At 42.6% G+C, this 26,905-nt stretch overlaps 2 protein-coding genes across 2 annotated transcripts; one reads left to right on the top strand and one right to left on the bottom strand.

Moving 5' to 3' along the window:
* The first annotated feature begins 665 nt into the window (after nucleotides 1-665).
* On the top strand, nucleotides 666-11,435 carry emc1 (ER membrane protein complex subunit 1). The gene is made up of 22 exons (XM_049755726.1): nucleotides 666-833; nucleotides 1,619-1,746; nucleotides 1,846-1,911; nucleotides 1,983-2,076; nucleotides 2,162-2,290; nucleotides 2,673-2,799; nucleotides 2,900-3,049; nucleotides 3,123-3,290; nucleotides 3,551-3,622; nucleotides 3,719-3,817; nucleotides 3,922-4,018; nucleotides 4,682-4,798; nucleotides 5,276-5,475; nucleotides 7,665-7,814; nucleotides 7,900-8,061; nucleotides 8,139-8,258; nucleotides 8,996-9,133; nucleotides 9,326-9,499; nucleotides 9,612-9,822; nucleotides 9,891-9,975; nucleotides 10,260-10,389; nucleotides 10,754-11,435. Exons 1-22 carry the CDS (start codon nucleotides 742-744, stop codon nucleotides 10,931-10,933), a joined length of 2,889 nt encoding a protein of 962 aa, XP_049611683.1. The 5' UTR covers nucleotides 666-741; the 3' UTR covers nucleotides 10,934-11,435.
* On the bottom strand, nucleotides 10,776-24,307 carry LOC125989392 (ERBB receptor feedback inhibitor 1). Its single transcript, XM_049755727.2, has 4 exons — nucleotides 24,193-24,307; nucleotides 17,152-17,263; nucleotides 16,528-16,601; nucleotides 10,776-14,481 (listed from the first exon to the last, which is right to left on the bottom strand). The coding sequence occupies exons 2-4, from the start codon at nucleotides 17,184-17,186 to the stop codon at nucleotides 13,580-13,582; spliced, it is 1,011 nt and encodes a 336-aa protein (XP_049611684.1). The 5' UTR covers nucleotides 17,187-17,263; nucleotides 24,193-24,307; the 3' UTR covers nucleotides 10,776-13,579.
* Nucleotides 24,308-26,905: the final 2,598 nt, after the last annotated feature.

Raw genomic sequence — 26,905 nt, 5'->3', positions numbered from 1 at the left:
TATATATATTATATATATTATCTTGCCAATACAACGTACAGCAGTAATTATTACGTAGGGACAACTTGGGTGGGTCGAGGGACTCCATGTGACGTCACTCAACAACGATGACTGCGTGGACACGTTGAATGGCAACATTAAATTTACAAGATTATAAACATATATTTAACATTAGTCTCATAGCCGCCTGTGTGTTTACAGTGAAAAACCAAATGAACATTGTTGGATGGACATTTCACATCTCCAAATTTGGTCAATTTCTTACTTTTTATGTTTTCCTCCCACAAATTTATATTGGCCAGTCTGATAATTTGACAAAAAAAATTCTGGGAAAAAAAATCTTTTTCGGATTCATACCAATTTAACAGCTGAAAATGGCAATCGTTGGAGAAAAACGTCCCTTATACGCTTTTAAAACGAACGTGCTGGGCCCATTATTTCAATCCAATTTCATATGAACTGTACAAAAAAAAAGTGTGCTGCTGACTTGAATTTGGCGTTTAGAAGATGCTTGCGAGCGTTCCGATATCACTGGAATTGTATTGACAGAGCCCGATTATGATGTGCAGTGTGCCTACTTAATTGTTTTACGACTGATGCGTTGTGTGGTTAGTGACAATAAAGTCTCCAAGCTATAGGGGGCAGCAGATCTCACGAGACGAAGCGGAAAAGAGAAACCAACCAACTTCCTGCTGCCTGTCCTGAAGAGTGCAGGCCAGTGCGGCGCAATTGACTGTGGCAATGTCTCATCTCATTTTGTTGCTGCTCAAAGTGATTATGTTATGCTTCGCCGTTGAGGCCGTGTTTGAGGATCAAGTGGGAAAGTTTGACTGGTAAAAACTAACATTCCATGGCGTGCGCTTTCAAAAGACTTTAAAGTTGTCTTAGACATGCTAATGCTAACACCTGCTAGGGTGCGTCTGTGCACCGTCAACTGTCTTTGAATAAGGACTGGACGTCACATTGTATGAAAGAAAATGTAAAATACCGGTATTCGTAGAACACTGCTGGCATTATAGTATTTGCTGCTTTTTTGGATGTCATTCATGAATCTTAGCCTTTGGTTTGATCTGGTGGCAATATTGCAGGACTTGTGTGTGAAAAATATTTTCATGTGTCTAAAATAACTTGACCTTTTTACAGACAGATGCAATTTTTATGTTTACCGAGTGGTACTGTTTTTAATGTTCTATAATACATACTGTAATTTTAATATTTTTCAATTAGATGCAGTTTTATTTTATTAGCCAGATGCATTATTGAATAAAAAAATTAAAGAAAGGAAAATATAAAATAAAGCATCAACAACGTTTATCTTATCTTTTGCAAAGCACAACATCAGTAGTTTAAAAAATGAAAAATGAATACAGGCCAGTGCAGCAGGAACACTGTAAGCACTGGTTTAATATATATATATATATATATATATATCGCTTATTTATTTAATTTATTTTGCTTTGGCTCCTTCTGAAGGGCTCTGGAGACACTGTTTAAATGGCGCTGCAAATTGACATTTTGCCTAAACTTATCAGTTGCTAGAACCTAGTCCCCTTTTTTGGACTACATATTCAACATTTATATACCACTAAAAACAGATCATATTCATTTCTCTAAACAGGAGGCAGCAGTATGTTGGTGATGTCCGCTTTGCCCATTTTGATGCACACCTGCAGTCATCCAAAAAGGTGATAATGGCAACTGAGAAAAATGTCTTCGCTGCAGTGAACACCAGGACTGGAGAACTTTGTGAGTATTTTCTTGGTGTGTGAATTGTAAAATACATTTACTGGTTCATGTGGTAAGTCGCTCTTTTTTGTGAGGGCTTAATATGTCTCCTACTTGCAGTTTGGCGACATGTGGATAAGAATGGGCCAGAGGGAAACATTAATGCTCTTCTGCATCATGGACAAGGTGAGTTTGTGAACCATTATGGACACACTGAGCGGTAGAGTGTTAACTGAACTATTGATTTTATCTCCCAGATACTGTGCTTGTGGTGGGAAACGGCCGCATACTGCGTTCTTGGGATATAAATGTTGGTGGTTTGAATTGGGAGATTGTCCTGGACTCTGGCAGGTGAGAGACCACTTGACTTATGCTAGTCGGTGCTCTATTGTCCAATCTGTTGTCGAACAATGTCTGTTTTTCTTCAACCTTCCAGTTTCCAGGCGGCATGTTTTGTTGGACAGCAAGACATAGTTAAGCATGTGGCTGTTTTAAAGAAAACTGCCCTGTCCCTTCATTATCTGTCTAATGGCCATCAAAAGTGGATTGAGAATCTTCCAGATAGGTAAGCGCTCCAATTTTTAATAGCCATATAAAATGCCTTGATACTTTTCAATGAAATATATTTAGAGCACAGGGAAGAGGTAAAACAAATCAGTTTTTTTAACATGTTTTGGTGCCTCTGGAACACATCTGCTGTGATAAACCGATATTCACTGTATTTAGTGTTTCTTTCTGTAATGTCCCAAGATGCCACAAGATGTCACCAAAGTCTCGTCTAATGGGACAGTAAATCATATCTAAATCTGTTTGATTATTTTCCAAACCGGTCAGCCCTAACATGAACTTCAAAATATTAACAAAAAGAATTAGAAAATAGAGGTAGGCGGTGCTTTATTTGCATTATGGATTGGAAACTAAAGCTTTTTCCCCCCACGTCTTTCCAGCGAGACAGTAGATTACCAGTTTGTGTATTCTGGAGGAACTGGCGAAGTGTATGTACTGGGAGTTCTGCCTCATTCCCACATTGCTATTGTGACTTACAGTGTGGAAGATGGCGAGATAATAAAGCAGGTATTCACAAATGAATGTTCGCCTTTGTGGAAAACCGCTCGTTGGTGATACCTGGGCAATGTCGCAAGCATTTTGATTGAATTTCTGTTTGCTTGTTGAGGTTTCAGTGGAAGCTCCATGGCTGTCCAACTTGCAAGCCAGCTGCGCCATGGTCGGCCAGGGAATATTGACGTGCGTGGATGCCTCCACAGCCTCTCTCTACACACTTGATGTTCATGCACAGACACAGATGACGCAAATCTCTCTGCAGGTATTTGCCTGAATAAAACATTCTCCATGGTCTCATATTGTTAATTTGTTTCAAACGGTTTTCCTATCCGTAGTCACTGGGACTTGATGTTTCGCCCGACTTTCGTCCAGTGTTGGTTTACACCCAGCCCAATCCGTCCCGGCGCCCACTCACTGAGTTCCTCCTTCAGCTCAGTCCCGACCATTACCTGCTCCTTCAGCTCAACAATGGACTTATAGTTACACTGAGGGATTTCAAGCCTGTACGTAAGAAACCTGCAGCACCGTAGTCTTAATCTTTGAATCGTCAGTTATAGAAAGTTATTGAAAAGTATTTGAGTGATTATTTAAGATAGGCATAGAAGACTAAAGGCATATTTTTCATCCCTCCCGCCTTCGGTTTGACAAAACAAATATAATTTACTGTGGAGAAACTGAAATTGTATAATTTTTTTATCTGCCCGTCTTGATAAAATCCCCTTTTCAAAGAGTTGAGACCCGCCACTTTTGTCTTGATTTACAGGCGATGTTGGCTTCATTTTCCACCACTGGAGATAAAACCGTCGTTGCAGTTATGTCACCAAAAAATAAAACCGTGAGTTAACGTGTCCTTTGAATATCCTCCCTGCAATTGCAATCTGATTGTGCCATTGCTAAAAAATTCAGATTTTTCCTTTTTTCCCTTTTTTAGGCTTGCACCGTTAACTTGTTCAGTGCAGAAACTGGGCGCAGACTTCTCGACACAACCTTGAATGTTAATATTGATCCCAATACTGGCAAACCAGCGAAGGTGAGGCAATGTTTTTCAAAGACAGGCAGTCCTCGAATTAGTCATCTCCGCTGATTCACTCATATGAACCTTAAAGCTGTCATTGATTCCGTTCTGTCTTTCAGATGTACATTCAGACGTTCCTGAAAAAAGACGACTCTGTTGGCTACAGGATCATGCTGCAGACTCAAGATCACGCACTAAGCTTCATGCAACAGCCAGGTAGCGTTGCTTTGAATAAGGGGCAGAGTCCTATGCTGCTATTTTGGGGGGGGGGGGGGGGGGGGGGGGGGGTGTAAAGGTAATGTAAATAAAACAGCATGGGTAGATGAACTAAGACGCATTGTTTGTTTGCTGTAATTAAATCATAGCAGTAATATGGTGGTTAACATTTTTTGAACCAGCTTGACGTTTTTTAATTCGGTTAAATTCACTGTACAAACATGTTTCAGGTATGCTGCCTCAAGACAACGGTAGAGGATGCATCATTTGCCCATGTTTTTCTGCCTTCTCCTGATAATCCCATGTAATAGGATAAAAAAATATTTTGCATTTATCAGCAAAACCATTTGGGGTCGCCATCCTTCTGTCCTTACACCCGATGAGTTTTGACTTTCTGTGTGTAGGGCTTTAAAAAGCCTAGTAAAAGACATGGGTGTCAACGAATCAACATATAGTATCTGACAAACTCAGTTTAGAAGCGAACGACTAATCGATTGAATTGTCAGTTGTGGTTATTAGGGATGATCTTTCAATTATGAAAGCATTTAAAAAAAAATCATTCTGATAAATAAACTCGAATTGATCAGATCAGGAGTGTAGCCTAACTTTTGTCTTAAGCTCTGTCACTTTAAAAGACCAACCAGTAAGTGTGTCTGTTTTCAGGACGTGTCATGTGGACCAGAGAGGAGTCCCTGTCAGACGTAGTGACCATGGAAATGGTGGATCTACCCCTCACGGGAACACAGGCCGAGCTGGAGGGTGAATTCGGCAAAAAGGCTGGTAAATGTTTCAGCCCTTTGTTTCCTTTTGAAGCATCAAACCCTGCAGTGTTGTATTATGCAATCACTTTGTTGCTTTTAGCTTCACTTTTTCTCTTTCTATCATTTTATATTGCTGCACTTGGATTCAGCCATTCAAGGTAAAAAGAAAATGTCTCAGCCCTTGTAATTATTATAGATTTCCTTTATTTTGCTCCTTGTTTCTCCTCACATTTTTCTCCAAGCTGTAGTCTGCTAATCTGATGAGGTAAAACAGGCTGAATTTACACTGCCTGTCCAAATGGCAATTGTAATCTGAAGATACCTGATTTCATGTGATATTTTCACATCTACGTTGCCATAAAGTATGTAAAATTGGTGACACTTAAGAGCAAAAAATTGTCACTTGACCCATATAATGTAAATCCAGTGTTTACATGAGAGACTGCAGGGCTTATATCAAACACCGACTGCATTCTTCGCTTGCACTTCTGTCTAGATGGTCTGCTGTCAATGGTGCTGAAGCGGCTGTCCTCCCAGCTCATTCTCCTGCAAGCCTGGATCGCTCATCTCTGGAAACTCTTCTACGACGCACGCAAACCTCACAGCCAAGTTAAAAATGACGTGAGCATTGAGACGCTGTCCAGAGATGAATTCAACCTTCAAAAAATGATGGTCATGGTCACCGCATCTGGCAAGGTACGCCACGGTCTTTTGATTCTTGTTTTATGCTTATGTTATACAGAGTGTGTGACCGTGATGCAACTAGGCCTTTAAAAAAAATCACTAAATTCCTTCATTCCATTTGCAAAATACTATTTGTGCAGCAGAAGTTTCTGCAGTGATGCCCAAAACATTATGGAGTACCGTAATTTCCGGTGTATAAGCCGCACCGGTGTATAAACCGCCCCAGCTAAAATTCGGGGATATTTTAGTTTTTTTCTTACATAAGCCGCACCGGACTATAAGCCGCACGTGCACACGAGTTTTTTACAAAGAAAGACAGTACACAGAAAGCCTTCTTGAAGTTTGAATAACATGCTTTAACATGTCTTTCTAAACATTGCCTGTGATGCAGCAGTAGTACCGCAGCAACACGGAAGTGTGCACGCGAGTTATTAACAAAGAAATACTAGACACAGAAAGGTTTTTAAAAAGTTTTAATAACATACCTTAACATTTCTTTCCAAACACTGCCTGTGACGCGTCAGTAATACCGCAGCAACACGGTAGCACAGGACTAACAGGGCTGGTTAAAGTAAAAGTAAAAAAAAGAGCTTCATCATCTTCATCTTCCTCCTGTGCACTGAAACCGTCGAAGTCTTCCTCCTCAAGTTCCGATTGGAATAGCGTTAGATATCCTTCGCCACACACTTCCTCAGTAAATAAAACATACCGGTAAAAGTCACTGAGACGCGGCGGTAACACAGCAGCATCACGGTAGCACAGCACTAACAAGGCTGGTTAAAGTAAAAAAAAGAGCTTCGTCGTCTTCATCGTCCTCGTGTGCACTGAAACCGTCGAAGTCTTCCTCTTCAATTTCCGATTGGAATAGCGTTAGATATCCTTCGCCACACACTTTCTCAGTATCTCTTTCGTCATCGTTTTTATCCATTTCTTCTAGCATTTTCCATGATGAGGGTCCACGAAATAAAGAAAAGGGTGCCGCAACACAATGTCATCAACATCGACTGCCTTTATCATAAAAGCGGCATCATATGCATTTCTTTTGTCCCCCATAATGACGGTTTGTGTATAAAAGCTTCCTTTCAGTAATGTCCATCTTGATCGCGTTCTGCGTGATGCGCGAAATGTTGTAAACAAACTAGCACATCTTCTTCGGCGCATTATCTCTTCTTCGCCTTTCTCGCTCTTGCTTCCTGCTAGAGCGCCCCCTGGAGGCCGGAGGCCGGGAAAATCCATAAGTACGCCGCATTCATTTAAGCCTCAGGGTTCAAAGTAACCTTCTGAATAAAATGCATTAAAAGTTCACATTCATTACAACTTGTTTTTGGTGAGCAAAATGTCAGAAGAATTGAATTTAAATGCTGATTGATTGGGTTTTAATACAATGCAGATGGTCCAAACAGCGCCACTGCTTTGTGTAATCTCTGAGTCACATGGCAGAGTAAGAGAAAGGGTTTAGAGCACAGGTGTCAAACTCAAGGCCCCGGGGGCCAGATACGGCCCGCCACATCATTCTATGTGGCCCATGAAGACAAATTGTGCATCAAATTCGTGTGTCATTACTAGAATTGCAAATTGTCTTCACTTTTAATATCTATTTTTTAAAATATTTGACCAGTTTTTACTCGTCTGATTTGAAAAGGAGTTATTTGTCAGTTTGTTTTGTAGCTTTTACTGTATATAATAGTGTTAAGAGTAAAAGTGATTGTCATCACAAAAATCACGAAAAAAATCTTATATAAGCCGCACCTGACTGTAAGCCGCAGGGTTCAAAATTTTGGAAAAAAGTCGCGGCTTATACACCGGAAATTACGGTAGCTTGAACAGAAGACACTCTGTGCCATTGTTTCAAATTACCCAAAGATGGGACTTCCTCCCATTAATTACAGCTGCTCCATTCAGTGACTTATATTTTTGATTTTTATTTTTTTTATTTTTGTTTCAGTCATTCCATCAAAATGTGGCTCATCCAAATATGTTTTTAAATAATATATACATCTACCACATGGCGATGCTGTTCAAATTGTGGATTGCTGTAAAACTTGTGAGCGACGTTGGGTTACTCGTGAAAACTACCTACCAATCGCTATGACTGTGAAACCGGTCCGTGGCTCCAAAATGTTGGATTGCTATTTGACATTTTCACTGACGGTTAAATACTTTGGAGGATGATGATCAGCTTCCTCTTCTCTGCTCTTCAGCTTTTTGGCATTGACAGCAAAACGGGCACTATTTTATGGCGACACTACCTGGAGAATGTCCCATCAAACGCGGCCTTCAAACTTATGGTGCAACGGACTACTGCCCACTTCCCTCACCCCCCTCAGTGCACACTGCTCATCAAAAACAAGGTATGCCACCACAAGATCCCAGAGAAAGGAACATTAGAATATTTATCAAAATTATCTGCATATCATTGTTTTGTTTACCAACCAGGACACAGGCTTAACAACACTCCATGTATTCAACCCCATCTTCGGGAAGAAGAGCCACGTTGCCCCACCTGCTCTGCCTCAGCCAATACTTCAATCACTATTGCTTCCACTCATGGACCAGGATTACGCTAAAGTCTTACTGCTTGTAGATGACCAGTATAAGGTCACACTGCACAATGGCACAAATAAACAACCTACTGTTGTGGCAATGGAGTCAAAACTGTTTTTCTTAAATTACAGGTGTCTGCCTTTCCCTCCACAAAGAATGTCTTGCAGCAGCTCCAGGAATTGGCTGCTTCTATATTCTTCTACCTGGTGGATTCCAGCAAGGGGAGCCTGTCTGGATATAGGCTGCGAACGGTAAGTGACTTTTGTATTACTGAAATTGTCCAAGGCTCTTATGGCTGGGTGATTCATCTTTTTTTTCATTTATGATACTTTGTCAATTTTTCTTACTTAGTTACTATACTCTGTGACCTTATGCAATTTTTCTATAAAGGGACTATCGACTTGATTTTTGACTGGAAGCAATATAAGTTAAATAGAATTTATAGAATTAAGCAGTTTGTGCATCATTAGTAGTAATTCATTACCATTGTGCAGCTTCTTCTGGCGTGTGCGCGCTTTGGCCACATAGGAGCACTGTAATACACACGGCTGTACATGGTAGAGAGGAGACAGTCACAACTCTTCAGTACGATGCTGTAACATTTTTTGCACATGATAAAGAAAATCTGCACGTCTATTACGTTGCATATGGTGTGCTACAATTTGCGTTTGATCAGCCCTTACATTATGGATTTTTTTAGGCTAACTTGAGTATTTTTTTTTTTAAACTTTACTACTGAGACCGAGATCGGCCGAGTTTCTTTGTTTGTGGGGGTCTCATTATCTTTGTCTCATTGTCTAATGTGTAAGAAATCAAATCGGCAAACAAAAGATGATTTTGTTTGATCTTAAAGCAGAGCTAATATTGGCTGTGACACAGATGCTATTCATTTGCCCAGCTATGTCGTTTTTTAATTGTTAGTATTAATCTAAACTGACCTTTGCTAACGCATAACCATGTTGCCACACAACAAATTTTGCACCCTTAGGATTTGTCAACTGAGCTTATCTGGGAGGTGATTATCCCCACAGAGGTGCAGAAAATTGTCTCGGTCAAAGGGAAAAGACTAAATGAGCATGTGCACTCCCAGGGCCGTGTCATGGGAGATCGCAGCGTCCTTTATAAGGTAAGTGCAAAAAGGATACAGTACCTTTCTCCGGCCATGTTTGGTCAGAAGGATTTCCGCCAAGATTTTATAACCAATAGTCGGGGTTTTTGAATACAGTAATCCTGTTTTATTCATGAGGTATGAGGACCCTGCCCTACCGATCGAAGGACAGCATTTACAATTTGTTGTGATTCTTTCTCCGTACCACAGTACCTGAACCCCAATCTACTGGCGTTGGTGACCGAGAGCACGGACACACACCAAGAACGAAGTTTTATTGGCATCTTGCTGCTTGATGGTGTGACCGGTCGGATTATCCACGAGGCAGTTCAGAGGAAGGCCAGAGGGCCGGTTCATGTGGTACACTCTGAAAACTGGGTCGTGGTAAGTCTTGTTGTATGTGTAACTGTATCTCCTCGGAGCTGTTACGATCCCATTTTGTAGCCTTTGTCTAAAAGGGCTCTGTCAGCGTTGATTGCATTTTGCTCATTTCCAGTATCAATACTGGAGCACCAAGTCTCGCAGGAACGAGTTTTCAGTCATCGAACTGTACGAGGGAATGGAGCTGTACAATAGCACTGTGTTCAGCTCTCTGGATCGGCCGCACGCCCCGCAAGTGCTACAGCAGTCCTACATTTTCCCTTCGTTCATCTCCACCATGGAGGCCACGCTGACCGAGAAAGGCATTACAAGCCGCCATCTGCTCAGTGAGTTCTAATGAAATTAGTCCTATTTTTTATGAATAGCAAATCTCACCACTTATTCTCCCCCACAGTTGGCTTGCCGTCAGGAGGAATTTTATCATTACCCAAAATGTTCCTCGACCCTCGGAGGCCTGAAATAATATCTGAGCAGAGTCGGTGAGCACTTCTGTTTGACATGCTTTTTGTTTTTGTTTTTTGCGGTTGAGTGCTTCAACATGTTAGCTGCAGAGGACAAGTGCTATAGAAAGTAGATGGATGTGTAATTTACCAGCTTTCCCTAAAAAAAAAAAAGCAACTACAATGAATGAAAACTAGCAAAACAATGAAAATTAAAATAAAATTTAAAAAATTCTTAATGAAATAAAATTAACTTAGAGTTGTTGTTTTTTTTGTTTTAAACTACAAAGTTTTTTGTTTCCATGCTTTGTGTTAATGTCCAGGGAGGAGAACCTGATCCCTTACGCTCCAGAGTTGATCATCCGCACAGAATGGTTTGTCAACTACAATCAATCGATTTCAAGAGTGCGAGGAATATACACTGCCCCGTCTGGACTGGAGTCCACATGTCTGGTGAGTCTGCCCTTTTGAGTGTTTGTTTTCAGGCAGCTCCACTGGTGGGAAGGAATGTTATACAAATTTATAAAGTCTTGTCTTTTATGTGAGTATTTAGTTTTCGGCTGACTTTAATCTGTACTTTCTACTTCATGCTTTCTCATTATGCCAAGTAGTAGTAACAGGTATTGTTTGTAATTCACGCAAAATTTACATTTTACTTTTGTTCTCAATTACACTTCAGGTTGTATTGTAGGAATTGAATCAGTACTACTTTTACCAGTGTTTTGTTAAACAAGTATCTGTAGTTCTACTTAAGTACAGAGCTAAAGTACTACCTTTGTGCAACAGTATAGTGAAATGTGCCCCTTGACCCCCACAGGTGGTGGCCTACGGTCTAGACATCTACCAAACCCGCGTCTATCCCTCTAAACAATTTGATGTGCTTAAAGATGACTATGACTACATGCTGATCAGCAGTGTGCTGTTCGCACTCTTCTTTGCCACAATGATCAGCAAGCGGTTGGCCGAAGTCAAGCTGCTCAACAGGGCCTGGCGGTAAAGCACTCGCTGTCTGCGTCCCCATTTCACCAACAGCCTGGACGCTGCACATTTGACTTTAGCACGGGAAGACATCCGTCAGGTAAAAAAAACGCCCGTAGAGAACTGCAAAGGTTAGGTAAAAAAATGAATTAAGGTTTTATGGGTTTTTTTTAACTTATTTGAAGGACAATGAAGGCATAATGGAGGATTTTTTTTTGTGCCATGTTTTGATGAAATCTCGCAAAAAGAACATCTACTTGAATATATTAACTTGCTACAAATAATGTAAGTGGAGGATGAATCCCTAACACCCCCCCCCCCCCCCCCAAGCAGCCAATTCAATCTTAATATTTTTCACCACTACCAGGTAAAACGTTTATTTCATCAGGGCAGTCATCCTGCTGTGTGTAAAGCTGTATGCTAACCATTAAAAATGTCTCATCAAGTTATAGAATTAAAGTCAAGGTACCACTTTATGTTGTGTTGGGTGGAGAGAAAAAATAAAAAAGTTCTTCACACAAGTTTAATCAATAAGTTATTTATAAATAAATGATTTTTTTTTTTTTTTGCAACCACATGATTTCCAAACATTTTACACTGTGGCTGAGGTGGACACATAACCTTCTAGAGAATGTGAAACTTGTCAGTGTAACCAAGGTTGTAAACACCGCACTGATCCTCTCAGGAGGAAACGTAACATCATGCCCAACGCATCCGCACATATGAACACAAACGCATACACACTGTAGGTAGTGCACTGTGTTTTTGCTGATTTGACAAATACAAATTATATGTGCCCGTTGTGTTCACTGGACACTGTTGAGAAAAGAATTGCAAAGTTTGCATAATTTAAAATGACTTTCATATTTTGATGTTTTGCTATGACAAATTTTTGTCAGTTAACCTCATGAAAATAAATCAGTTATTGTTGTAGTAAATGTTTCGCTGACTCTTTTGCGATTTTACAATAACCAGAGCTAAAAGACAGACATAATGGAAGGATTTATGGATACAAATAAGACACTAAATGGTTTAATTTATTAGTGTGTTGTGCAATTGTTGTGTTCATTGTTCAATCAGTCGTCATGAGTGATATTATAAATACGTACATAGAATTTCAAGCAGCATCTTAAAGAAATAACGCATGGAATGATGTCTGACACAAGCCCAGCTTGTTGAAACAGTAATTATATGATCACATTTAAGTGTACAATACATACCGTAGTTTAGAATCTGCTCTGTTTGGATTGCAGCATGTTTTGTCATGGGAACGTTACAGAGTACTGGAATAAAATATTGTCCTCAAAGGAAGTTCCTCAGGAATGACAAGGCAACTAAATCCTACAACTCGAGAGAGAATACTGGAATTTTAAGAGGATTTCCAGGTTGACCTGGAGCAAATACTGTACTAATAATCATTGGCAAATGTTAGAAACAACAGACAAACACACAGTGCTGTTAACATTTTTTTTTTTCTTCAAAGAAAAATATTTCACTATTAAAAGATAAGGCACATGAATTCAGCTTGTGGATCTTGTCACACTTTCAGTCACTCTTGTTTAAGGACATATCCTACTGATGCGATCGTGTCTGTGTGTACTGTGCTCTTCCAACCCCATTTAAAAAATGCAAAATAAATATTTCTGCTTATAAATGCTCGGGTAATATTTCCTGAGAAAATAAAAACGTCTTAATGTATGGGGTGATTTGGCACTGTAGTGTGTGGTGAAGGAACTTCATTTAATCAGGCCATAGCCCTGTCTAATGGAAAGTACTGTTTTGCCACCACCTTCTGGCATTAATTGGCGGGGGGGGTCATTTAGTAATGAAAAGCCACAAATAACCACTTATAAGCAGTTGTCAGATGATACCAATTAATAGTAGGTGTACCCTATCAGCCCTTTAATTTGATCTTCAAAACGCTTGGCAAAACAAAACATGTCCGGGCCAACCATTTGAAGGTTCCACAGTGTGGTACTATTATGTTAAACTATTTAGCCATATTTCACAGCCGGAAGCTTCAAAGCCAAAGGAATGATGCAAGTGACCGTTTTCTCCTTTTAAAACTCCTATGGCTTAATTGACTAAGCTCCTGAATAGCGTGCGCTTAAAAGATTACATGCATTGTTGGTGAGCGTGATCCGCGAAGATGGCGGTGTAACTGGGAACGCGTGTAAGAGTGGTGGAGAACGACTGATTTAGGACTGCAGTATGTAAACGTCTTATTTTAGGAAAGCCTACAATCGTATCGAAGCCATGTTTTGTTTGATTTCATTCATTCATAAAGCTTGGGAATTAGATGTATTGTATTGAAACCTGCATAGCGGACTAGACTCTTAATCATTTTTGTTTCTGGCATTTCAGAAATGTTCACGAGTGAGAAAAGATCCATTCATTTCGTCGCCTTTCAGTTTGCCAACACCTCGCCACAATCGTCATCGGTTTACACCCGCCTTTTAGACGCTGTATTTAAAGACGCAGAAATATTTGTTTCAGGTTTGAGGAATCACATTGAATGTGCGAAATGACTTTGCATCAACTCCTCACTGTGTTTTGCCTGTTTTGACCCGAATTGCGCAGCTATATCTGTTTGGCAAAGGCTTGGTCGGTAGATCAACTTCCATGTCTGTTTTGCAAACGTCACATAAATCAGGCTCATGGGAGTTTAATGGTTCTGCCATCCGTTTCCTAACCTGGCGGGTTCACTCAAGAGTCGCCCTCGTCTGTCCGCGAATGTTTTTTGCCGCGGCGGGAGGAGAAGGTAGTGCGTGGCGCTGGCCTGTCTGCCGTCCTTCAAAATGGGAACGATGCAGGGAGTGTGCTGAGCCACCGGAGGCGCCCTCTCGCTCAGCAGCGACTTGCTCACATATTTCGGGTTAGCAGCAAAACTCTGTGTGGCCGGCATCACGCCATTGATGTAAATCGGGAGGCTTTTGGGACTCGGGGAACGTGGCGGGCACGGGGGCACCAGTGGGACTCTTGGAGGGATTTTGGGCGGCTTATCCTCGCCGGCCGCAGTCTTAAGGTAGGTTTTGGGAGGGATTGGGATACGAGGAGGAATTTGGGGCTTCTCAGAGGGGATGGCAGAGGAAGAGAAGCAGTTGAGTTTATGGTCTGCATGTCTACTGCACAACGTATCCTGCTGGTTGTCTGCCAGGGAAACAGAAGCGCCGAGCTCGACCCCTCTGCCTGTTGATTTGTCCTCTCTACCAGGCCAGGAGAACGCCAAGGCGGGGTTCCCAGGCTGTGATGCTGCTCCCTGATAGGCGGCATTAACTTGACCTCTGCTCCCGCACACCATTTTAGGGCAGCTTTTGGGCAAAAGTGGCCGTCGCTCGCTGGTGAAGAATTCCACCTCATTATCCGCCGCCTCGTCGGACATGAGCTCCTCAGGGTCAGGTAACGGTGGCAATGGTTTGGCTTCTCTCTGAGGGCCCCAACACACTGTCCATCTGTGGGAAGAACAATGAGGCACCACCTGGTCTCCTTCATGTGGTCCAAGTGTCTTTTCCAATGGGAGGCAGTAGGAATCAGAATAGGATGGAAACTTTGGTAGGACGAGGTTTGCTGTGAAAGCACAAATTAAATAACAGTTTAAAATATGTCTTGAACTTGCACAATTTGTGAGACTGCAATTGTTTTCACAGTGGTAAACTTCTGAACGGAGCTCAGCTTGTTTGCTCCAATGCGAAAGTGATATAGGACAAGACGATTAAAAGTGTGTCACTGTCCAAATAATGCCGGACCTATCTGTACAAGGTCTTGCTATCACAGCTTCCTCCTTGGAAGGAAATGGCTCTCAGAGCAAGAAAGATGACAAAGAACACGCAATCCCTCAGTTAAGCTTGGTGATTGGTCAGGAAGGGGCAAAACACGCAGGGAGGAGCAGGTGCCGAGGAGGTCCAAACAGGAAAGGGAGCGCAAACGCGTAGAAAACAACCGCTTAACCCGTCACCTTTGTCGTCAAACATCAGCCACAACACCCTGATTAACGCAGAGAATGGCCACTATCTTAACAGAGCTTCCCATAACTTTCCTTATGGAAACATCCGACATGGCCCAGACGGCAGGAGCAGCTGGTGACCTGGCAAGAAGAGGGTGGGGGTGGGGGCAAGGGGGCTGATAGGGTCTCCCCTCTGTGAGACCGCTCAGTCCACGCAAAGCCTGCTGAGCAACTGCATGACTTTCTAACGCTACAGCTTGGCTTCGCAATCATCTCGCCTATGGAAGAATAACAAAGTTTCCATCTGAAGAATGAGCTATCATACGTAATATTAGTTCAGCCTTATGTATAGCAAATAAAACACCATATTTGTTTTCATCTTAAACTTAAGCCATAACAGACACCACAAGCCTAACAAGCAGGCTTTTCAATTAGTCAAAATCGAATGATAGATGATTGTACTAAGTTCATTTTGTTTTTCCTTATTTAATCACTTCACTGGTTTCTTTTATATCAGACTCTGATGAAGGCGGAAGAAACCGCCGAAACATGTCAGGTGAATAACCTAAAACAATTTGTTTGATATAAAAGAAACCAGTGAAGCGAATGATAGATGATAATTTCCTCACATACATACAGTACATAGATACATACTATGTCTGTTACTACTATTACAATTACAGCACAGACGATGTAGATTTTATGAGGCCTATGCCGGTTCCAATTTTTGGAAGAATAAAACTTCAATAATAATTTAATCTGCTGATTAATCGAAAAGATAAATGTTTTGGTCTCAACGCAAAAAAAAAAAAAAGGCAGATTCTTGCCAATTTTAAAAGAGCTAATATTGGCCAATTAAATGGACAACCAATGGATTATGAAATTAGTAGATAATTATTTTGATAATAGATGAATTTTTTAGAGACCTGGATTAATTTAAACTTTCCACGTAATCAGATTTTCACCCTGAGAGCAGTAAATATTCTCAAATTTCTGTAGTCCTCCATGAAAGCAGACTTATTGAGTTCAAAATGCTTTTACTTTGGAAAACAGTGGTCAACATTTTGCCTATTTCCTGATATGGAACGGACCAAACCAGTAACTGAATTAAATTAATTTGTTTGTGTATTTTCTGCACTGTTGATTTGAAATAATGTCCTGATTTCAATATAGGGATGGTAATTTGCTCTTTCTAAATGAATGATGTTATTAAATGTGTTTGTATTATTTGAAAGTGTTTAAATATAAAGACCTTTTAGTGCTACAAATGTTATTAAAACATGCATAGGGTGTGTTTAAATATATAAATAAATCATATTTCAATATTGCGGATTTCACTTACTGCGACGTGTTTAGAGTTACAAGCGTTGTGGAATGGATTAACCTCATGTCTCAAGGCGTCACTGTATTATTATTTATTCATCATTTTTGTAAGGTACACATTACCTGGGGACAGGTCATTGCTATGAAAGAAATAGTACACACAAAAGGTTGCACATTTGGAAGACTTCCACCTTGGTATGTAAATGTATTCTTCTCAGAGGTCAAACTAGCATTTTCGCAATAACAACCTTTATATAAGAGAATAACTGAGTTTTAAACAAAGATGTATTCATTCAAAATATTCGTGTGCCTAGACATAATATTTGACGAATATAAAGGAGACTTACGGTTGCATTCTTGGACCATTTGCTGCTCGGTCAGATTGTTTTCCACGTGGCCCCTCGGCAGGCCCAAGCACACTCTGCAAAGCAAGCGTGGGTTGAGAAGTCGACACAGAATTGCGCATGTGTCAATCATTTGTGCACGTAACCCGTTCTGAGTGAGTTATTACATGTAGCAGAGAGAGGATGATGAAATGTGATGTGGTCCGGATTTCAACCAACCGAGGTTATAATAGTTCACAAAAACTAACAAAATAACAAATTATTATTGAGGACAAATTGTTAACTAAATAAAATGTTTTAGAATGTTTAAAAAAAATGAAGACTGAAACTACAATGTTACATTTATAAAACTATAATTATAGGGAAAATGTCATTTGTTTTCATCTTTGTCAATGAACAGGAGTGTTTCAAGGTTCATTTTTAATGTCATGTTAGGAAAAGATAAATACTAAAACTAATAAAGTAAACTAAAATGAAGCATTTTCCAAAAATAAAACTACATTTAAATAAAACGATCTAAAACTGTATTTAAGAAAAGAAGTCAAAATGAATTAAAAACTAACTATAATAAATAATTCCAAACTATTATGGCCCTGCAATCAACTTGTTTGCTGCGTGTTCATGTACCTGCTGAAGTCATGTCCCCAGTTGTTCTCACTCATGTTGTGTCGGCAAGGCTTGTCTCAGAAAACATTCGGGTCTTTCCATTTAACTCATTATCGCTGCATCGCATCCAGCGCTGTTAAATAGAAACAGAATAGAATATGAGGAGGAACAAGTAAAGGAAGGGGTTTCTTTAAACACACATTGATTTTAATGACTTGTTATTTTATTGGGGTTTCCAACTCGAGATTAACCTCTGATGTAACATGAACTACGCCAAGATTTGTGAGGCGGCTGCAGAGATGAACAAAAGATACTTTATTTGTCGTAAATACATCATTATCAGACCACCAGAGTGAATCGGATGATTTCAGATGCACATCAATGATCTCTCGCAGAAGGTCACAACAAAAACAGCGAGTCACAACAAAAACAAATCAATCGAGCCGTGTGTCATCTTAATGCCGTCTGGCTGCGGACAACTGCAAAAGGAGCGGGTCAGATGTGGGAGGAAGAGCGGCAACGCTCGCCGCCCTCCTTCCTCTATGTGACCGGCCATGAGAGCGCGCAGTATCCGCCCTCACAACAGTGGCTGATTGTGTAGCATTCCTGTGATGCTCCACGATAAGCTTCAACGCGGTACATCCGAACAACGCATGCTCACATTCCCGTCAAAATCCTTTTCCTAACTTCTACAGTACTGTATGTTTTAATTAGTGCTGTTTTTGTATGGGAGAAAATGCAGGAAAAGTGCAGTCGTCGCTCTCATGTACTGTATGTACGCTAATAGACTAACCTCAAGTTTGTATTCACAGGGCGTATTCAAAAGTGTGACATTGGACAATAAAATATGAACACCACGTCATCCAAGCCCATAAAACGGAATGACTAATTGGGTGCAGACAGGAAAATGAAGCAACACAAAGTACTGCGCAAAGCAACACGAATGAATTATTATGTTTATTCATACCCATTCATTCTGTAATGGAATTGAAAATTCATCAAGTACAGTATTAGTGATAGACAAACTGCCATTTAGTGTCGCCAAACAACGATTAATTTAAAAATAATAATAATAATAAACTGATTACAGAAAACCCCTCCGTGAGTTGTCACCTTATTGTGGTGGAGGGGTTTGCGTGCCCCTATGATACTAGGAGCCATGTTGTCTGGGGCTTCATGCCCCTGGTAGTGTCACCCATGGCAAACGGGTCCTAGGTGAGGGGCCAGACAAAGCACGGCTCACAAGCACCTTAAGATGAATAACATAAATGGATTGCGTTTTCCCTCGCCCGGACGTGGGTCACCAGGGCGCCCCTCTGGAGCCAGGCCTGGAGGCGGGGCTCGAAGGTGAGCGTCTGGTGGCCGGGCCTTCACCCATGGGGCCCGGCCGGGCACATCCCGAAAAGGAAACGTGGGTCCCCCTTCCCATGGGCTCACCACCTGTGGGAGGGGCCAAAGGGGTCGGGTGCAGTTTAAGCTGGGTGGCGGCCAAAGCCAGGGACCTTGGCGGTTTGATCCCCGGCTACAGAAGCTGGCTCTTGGGACATGGAATGTCACCTCTCTGGCTGGAAAGGAGCCCGAGCTGGTGTGCGAGGCGGAAAAGTACTTGCCTCCACGCACACTTTGGGTTCTGGTACAAGCCCTCTCGACAGGGGCTGGACTCTCTTCCAGTCTGGAGTTGCCCACGGTGAGAGGCGTCGAGCAGGTGTGGGTATACTTATTGCCCCCTGGCTGGGCGCCTGCACATTGGGGTTCACCCCGGTGAACAAGAGGGTAGCCTACCTCCGCCTTTGGGTGGGGGGGACGGGTCCTGACTGTTGTTTGTGTCTAGGCACCAAACGGCAGCTCAGAGTACCCACCCTTCTTGGAGTCCCTGGAGGAATTGCTTCTGGGGACTCCATTGTTCTACTGGGTGACTTCAATGCTCACGTGAGCAATGACAGTGAGACCTGGAAGGGCGTCACTGGGAGGAACGGCCCCCCCGATCTGAACCCGAGCGGTGTTCTATTATTGGACTTCTGTGCTCGACACGGATTTTCTATAATGAACACCATGTTCAAACATAAGGGTGTCCATGTGTGCACTTGGCACCAGGACACCCTAGGCCGCAGTTCGATGATAGACTTTGTAGTTGTGTCATCGGATTTGCGGCCGCATATTTTGGACACTTGGGCGAAGAGAGGGGCGGAGCTGTCAACTGATCACCACCTGGTGGTGGGTTGGCTCCGATGGTGGGGGAAGATGCCGGTCCGACCTGGCAGACCCAAACGCTCTGTGAGGGTCTGCTGAGAACGTCTGGCAGAATCCCCTGTCAGGAAGAGCTTCAACTCCCACCTCCGGCAGAGCTTTTCCCATGTCCCGGGGGAGGCGGGGGACATTGAGTCCGAGTGGACCATGTTCCGCGCCTCCATTGTTGAGGCGGCCGACTGGAGCTGTGGCCGTAAAGTCGTTGGTGCCTGTCGTGGCAGCAATCCCCGAACCCGCTGGTGGACACCGGCGGTAAGGGATGCCATCAAGCTGAAGAAGGAGTCCTATCGGGCCGTTTTGGCCTGCCGGACACTGGAGGCAGCTGACAGGTACCGGATGGCCAAGCGGAACGCGGCTTCGGCGGTTGCTGAGGCAAAAACCCGGGCGTGGGAGGAGTTTGGTGAGGCCATGGAGAATGATTTCCGGATGGCTTCGAGGAAATTCTGGTCCACCATCCGGCGTCTCAGGAGGGGGAAGCAGTGCAACGTCAACTCTGTTTACAGTGGGGATGGCGTGCTGTTGACCTCGACTCGGGACGTCGTGAGTCGGTGGGGAGAATACTTCGAAGACCTCCTCAATTCCACCTACACGCCTTCCATTGTGGAAGCAGGGCCTGGGGACTCTGAGGCGGACTCTCTAATCTCTGGGGTCGAAGTCACTGAGGTAGTTAAAAAACTCCTCGGTGGCAAGGCGGATGAGATCCGCCCGGAGTTCTTAAGGGCTCTGGATGTTGTGGGGCTGTCATGGCTGACACGCCTCTACAACATTGCGTGGACATCGGGGACAGTACCTCTGGATTGGCAGACTGGGGTGGTGGTTCCCCTCTTTAAGAAGGGGGACCGGAGGGTGTGTTCCAATTACAGGGGAATCACACTCCTCAGCCTCCCTAAGGTCTATTCAGGGGTGCTGGAGAGGAGGGTCCGTCGGGAGGTCGAACCTCGGATTCAGGAGGAGCAGTGTGGCTTTCGTCCTGGCCGTGGAACAGTGGACCAGCTCTCCTCAGCAGGATCTTCGAGGGTGCATGGGAGTTCGCCCAACCAGTCCACATGTGTTTTGTGGACTTGGAGAAGGCGTTCGACCGTGTCCCTCGGGAGGTTCTGTGGAAGGTGCTTCGGGAGTACGGGGTGCCGAGCCAACTGATAAGGGCGGTTCGGTCCCTGTATCACCGATGCCAGAGTTTGGTCCGCATTTCCGGCAGTAAGTCGGATTCGTTCCCAGTGAGGGTTGGACTCCGCCAAGGCTGCCCTTTGTCACCGATTCTGTTCATAATTTTTATGGACAGAATTTCTAGGCGCAGCCGAGGCGTTGAGGGGGTCTGGTTTGGGGACCTCAGCATTGCGTCTCTGCTTTTTGCAGACGACGTGGTGCTGTTGGCTTCTTCAGGCCGTGATCCCCAGCTCTCACTGGAGCGGTTCGCAGCCGAGTGTGAAGCGGTCGAGATGAGGGTCAGCACCTCCAAATTCGAGTCCATGGTCCTCGATCGGAAAAGGGTGGAATGCCCTCTCCGGATCGGGGATGAGATCCTGCCCCAAGTGGAGGAGTTTAAGTATCTTGGGGTTTTGTTCACAAGTGAGGGGAGGATGGAGCGCGAGATCGACAGGCGGATCGGTGCAGCGTCGGCAGTAATGCGGACTCTGTACCGGTCCGTCGTGGTAAAGAGAGAGCTGAGCCAAAAGGCAAAGCTCTCGATTTACCGGTCGATTTACGCTCCTACCCTCACCTATGGTCACAAGCTATGGGTCGTGACCGAAAGAACGAGATCCCGGATACAAGCGGCCGAAATGAGTTTTCTCCGCAGGATGTCCGGGCTCTCCCTTAGAGATAGGGTAAGAACCTCGGTCATCCGGGAGAGACTCGGAGTAGAGTCGCTACTCCTCCACATTGAGAGGAGCCAGATGAGGTGACTCGGGCATCTCATCAGGATGCCTCCTGGACGCCTCCCTGGGGAGGTGTTCCGGGCATGTCCCACCAGTAGGAGACCCCGGGGACGACCCAGGACGCGCTTGAGAGACTATGTCTCTCAGCTGGCCTGGGAACGCCTTGGGATCCCCCGGGATGAGCTGGATGAAGTGGCTGGGGAGAGGGAAGTCTGGGAGTCCCTCCTGAAGCTGCTGCCCCCGCGACCTGACCCTGGATAAGCGGAAGAAGATGGATGGATGGATGGATGGATGGATGGATGGATGGATGGATGGATGGATGGATGGATGGATGGATGGATGGATGGATGGATGGATGGATGGATGATTACAGAAAATTTGAAACAAAATGTGATATTAACCTCTGCTTTACTAATTGGTGGAATTAATCAGTAGAATACTCCATTTTAAATTCATACTCAATATTTCTATGACACATTTAATTATTTCATTTTTCAGTTACACAATATATGACCGATCTGCACGGTTGCTTGTTGCATCGTGATCCTACTGTTACTGAGGGCAAAAATTTGATAATGTATTGAATTGGGATTTACACTGCAATTATCAACATTAATTAATTCTACAACTGGTTTGGCAGGTTAGACCATCCAGAGCATGCATGACAAACGCACCTAATTGGATTTTGTTTCATCCTTTCAAAAACAAAAACAAAACAAGTTGCGTCAAATTCGCTCAGTGAGCCTCGGAGATGGAGGAATCGTACGGCCAGTTGGCTCAGCATGCATGAATGGAGCCACTCTCAGCTATAAATGGGCCTTTGTGACACTTTGGAGTGCGGTGAAGCAGGCCTGAGAATGCAAGTGAACTCTCCCATGAGGTGAGGACAGAAGATACACCATGGAGACCAGCGGACATAGCCAAACTATGAACAGAGGGACAACCCGAAAGGGGAACAGCTTATTCTACTGATAGATGATGAAAAGAGGGACAAAGTGAAAGGGGAACAGCTTATTCTACTGATGGAAGAGTCTTCCTCCTCCCACGCCCCATGAGTATGACAGCCATGTATAAAGTTATTCTTGGCACACATCCTGATGGGTTACTTGTTACTAAACCAACCTTGACTTAACAAACAAAACATGCAGTACACCTGTTTGACATATTGGTGAAACATTATCAATTATTTGGCCTTGTCTTCATGGTTTATTCTTTAAAGACTGTTGTGACAAAAAAGCAGATTCATTAATAAGACCCGACAAACTAAACACACATCAGTGTTTAGTTAATGGAGTATAAATAATGGCCTCCTCTCAAATAGCTGAGTTTCTTCAAATAAGCACATTGTACCCTCTGGAGTCGAGTCAATAAACGCAAGCCCGTGTACCAGGAAAGAGCCTACACAAGCACAGGGAGAAAATGTGAACTCCACAATGAAAGAAACGTCGGTGTGAGCAGACAGCCAATTTGCTGTATGTGGAAAAAATATCCATGAAATTCTTTACCCTCAACTAACCCTGTTACGTTTTGAGTCAATTTGATCTGAGCACTGAGGTGGTTAAACTGCTGCTCGGTAGCAAGGCCCCAGGGGTGGATGAAATCATCGGGGGACAGGCCTTCTGGATTGACAGACCGGGGTGGGGTGTTGGTCCCCTTTTTCAAGAAGGGGGACCGGAGCATGCATTCCAACTACAGAGGAACAACACTGCTCAGCCTCCCTGGAAAAATCTATTCAAGGGTACAGGAGAGGAGGGTCCGTCGGTAGGTCGAATCTCAGATTCAGGAGGAGCAATGTGTTTTTTGTCCTGGCTGTGGATCAGTGGACCAGCTCTACACACATTTTGTGGACTTGGGGAAGGCATTAGACTGTGGATGTCTTTTGAGGGTGCTTTGAGAGTACGGGATACCGAACCGCTGAATAGGCCAACCGATGTCAGAGTTTGGTCCACATTTCCAGCAGTAAGTCGGATTCATTTCCAGTGAAAGTTGAACTCCGCCAAGGCACTGATGTCACTGATTCTGTGCATAACCTTTATGGACAGAATTTGTAGGCTCATTGAGCAGGTTCAGTATCGCATCTCTGCTTAGCAGATGATGTGGTGCTGTTGGCTTCTTCAAGCCGTGATGCCCAACTCTAACTGGAGCGGTTTGCAGCCAAGTGTGACATCCCCGGGTCAGGGATGAGATCCTGTCCCAAGTGAAGTATATTGGGGTCTTGTTCACAAGTGAGGACAGGATGGAGTGGGGAGCTCTATGTTCCTACCCTTAAGGTCACAAGCGTTCGAAATGAGTTTCCCCCGCAAGTCGAGCAATCTAAATATGTAAATATGTCCAGTGATACAATGTTAGACCAAATGAATACTTGAACATTTGATTTTTCTCACTGCCCACCGGTTATTTCGTCACAGAAAGCTTCATTGTGACTCAAAGTGAAAAGCACTAGGCCATGAATAGGAAACAAGCTAAAGAAAACCAGTTGGTACAACAGTAACTGAGTGTGCATTTTTTTTTCTGCATTCTTACTCCGTTGAGCAAAGTACTTAATAACACGTTTGTAACCTCAAAACGTCATGAGTACAGCGCATTTATGTATGAACAACATTTTCCGGCCATAAATATACAAAAATCTAATGGAAAAACAGAAAGTATTGTGTACCCGTGTCGCGTGATGATTTATTCTTAATGGTGGGAAATAACTGAGTACAAATCATTGTACAAATTATTGAGAGCACATTCTCACGCTCATAACACACAACTTAGACGTAATGAATCACCAGCAGCGAGGAGAGAAAACACGTTTGAATTGACGGTAAATTTACTTAAGGAAGTCTAGTTGAAGAAAAATGAAGTTTGCCTCTTCGCATTGGAATGGCGATTGATCAGCGGTCTACGCAACATGAATAAATTCAAATTCCTACGAACGGCCGTGGGTACTTACCGACTGTCATTCAGTTTCTACTCCATCTCTCGTTCGTATCCACAACGCAGCCATGTGCATTACAGTCCTTCAACAACAGTGCGAGGTGCGCTCACAGTGGCTCCGTGACGTCAGCACGTCTCTTTATAAATACGCTCGTGTTCTCAAAACTCCACCCAGCATCTTCTTAAAGGAGAAACGCTCCTTTAAAAGTTCAACCAAAAAAGCATCACTTTAGAATTTTTTTTTACTATGACGTCACACACATCCGGTGTGTAAAAACTCTGATTGCACCACTAGTAAATACTTCTGTCATTTGACCAAGGACGAGTCATTGCTGAAACAGGCTAAATGGCTTGACTCTGTTGTACGATTGCATCAGTTGGATACGCAGGTACATTCTGCCTTTAATTGTTTTAACCAAACGTTGCTGGCATGGCTTAATGAATAATAAATTATAGTTTTTTACGTTTTTTGCAGAGATCTTCAAAGTGCGGTACTCGTACCACTAAGTCCAATTCTTGAGTTATCTTTAACTTACGTACATTTGTATTTTTGTCTTTGACATTTTTTGAACTGCTATGTGAGATACGTAGGAATTGAATCATCGTTTCAGTACACCTTTTTTTTTTATTATTTCTCTACGTTGAAATGTTAGTCTTCATATTGTGCATATATTGAGATGGTGGCTTTCCATAGTTATAAAAAAAAAAAAAAGATTAAGAATAAAACTCCCGTCTTGTTTTTAATGAACACTCAGGCCATCCACACTACTATATTTTAATTTTGGTAATGATTGTGGTATTTGAAGAGATAATCATTTTTAGGTAATATTTGGTAAATAAAGTTTGAAAACCACTGATTTACTGCAGTCTTGACACCAGTTTTGCTTTAGGTTTTTGATAAACAAGAGCATGTTCCAAATTCTGGTTACATTGCCGCTGTATGAATGTAACGCCATCATTTAATCAAGGATCCCCTACTTTTTTAAGTTCAGACTAAATGATATGGATGGTACACAATCCATATAAGGTCCACTACATACCATTGTGACTAACCTGGACAATCGGGAATTAAATCCAGTTGGTGACTCACACCAGGCCTTACACATGTATCAACTCCCTGGGAATGGACAAATGGAGACCCCTGGTCTTAGCAGGGAACAACATTTTGAGGTGCTACTCTTTTTAATGAGCCACAAACAACAATGTGCTTTTGTGGACTGTGCTGTCATCTGTAACTGTGAGAGGAGTGTGTGCGTATTCAAAAGGCTCTTGCCAATAAGCACCCAAATTTATTGAGTCCACACATGTATTTCGGTAACAGTTTGCACAAAATAAAAAAAGCACCAGTTTGTACAAATTAGAAATATATTATGATATTACTGTCATACAGTATACAGTATTTATGTACATTACGGCTTGGCAACTGGATCTCACTTTATACTCAAAACGATACTTTTTTTGCAACAGCCCATGTGATGACAACATGGCATTTTTTTATTGGCTGTTACATCTGGAACATTGCAACGCTATTCAACTGCGATTCAAATTTCAAATCGCACCACAACTAATTGTCAACAGACTGCCACTCGTGAAAATGAGTTGTGGATCCCCAAACACTGTGCAACAGTTCAGTGGCAAGGTTAGTAGTGATCCTTGTGTAACGGTTGACAGGAAATTGCCCTCCACGATGCAGTTAAGCTATTTTTAAGTGACCTGGGTGAAAATCTTATGTAGGTGCCTTGCGACACTGCAAATACAAGACGTGACTTTTAGTGAAGTTGTTCTTTGTTTCAGTCCTTATAAAGGAATAATGCATGACATAGAGGAATAACTTCTGGGTGGAAAAATACCCATCCTGTTGTTTGATCATATGCGTACGTGACTGATGGACAAACTTCTGACACAGAAATCGATCCTCCTACGCCATCAAACAAACACTCCTTGTTTTTCAGTTCAGCTCTATTTACCTTGAGAAACGTCAACATACCCTTCCGTGAATCAGTCCACTTTACTCATCTAGCTAGCTATCAAGGCCGAGCCAGTGGAATGGCTGACTGTACTATGACAAATGTAAGGGGCACTACAATTGTGTAATAAATGGAAATAAAAATAATGGGATTGGTTGTAAAATATTTCAAATGTTTAAAAAAAAAAAAAAGAGTCCCCCTTTCAGCTATCGATGTCATTCCCGTGGTAATATATTCTAAATTCACCAGCTGTGTGAATTGACCAGTAGATTTCCTGGTTCAATTGATAGTGAATCAGTCCTCTTCATTGGCTGTTCACATTTTGATATAATGACAACATGACGACACCAAACAATTGATCAACAGTAATTCCTATTGGATATTCTCAGGGGTTGGTGGAGGTGAGCATGTCATGTGTCATCAGCAGTTTTCAACAGAGATGCAGAACAATAGGAACAGTCACAGAAAGGCAGTAGATGACTTTGAAAATGGATTGGTAGTTTAATGGATCAAATAGAACTTGTGTATTTTGCCATTCAGCTCCTTGTACAGAGCATAAAGTTGTGCAGAAATAACAGAAACAGATTATGCAATGACAGTTACGTAAATGTACAAAACTTTACAGAAGGTCAAATCAGGTTCAAGGATAAAGGTTAAAGTGCATTTTAGGTCCATCCTGAAATGTCTCCCAAAGGCAAATATGTAGAACTGTATATGAGTTGTGTGTTTATGTTTCCACTGTTTAAACTGTACATAATTTCA

Source organism: Syngnathus scovelli, chromosome 2, assembly GCF_024217435.2.
Source record: "Syngnathus scovelli strain Florida chromosome 2, RoL_Ssco_1.2, whole genome shotgun sequence".
Classification (NCBI taxonomy): Eukaryota; Metazoa; Chordata; class Actinopteri; order Syngnathiformes; family Syngnathidae; genus Syngnathus; species Syngnathus scovelli.
The sequence above is the reverse complement of the archived record's forward strand: the minus strand, read 5'-3'. Positions and strand labels throughout refer to the sequence as shown.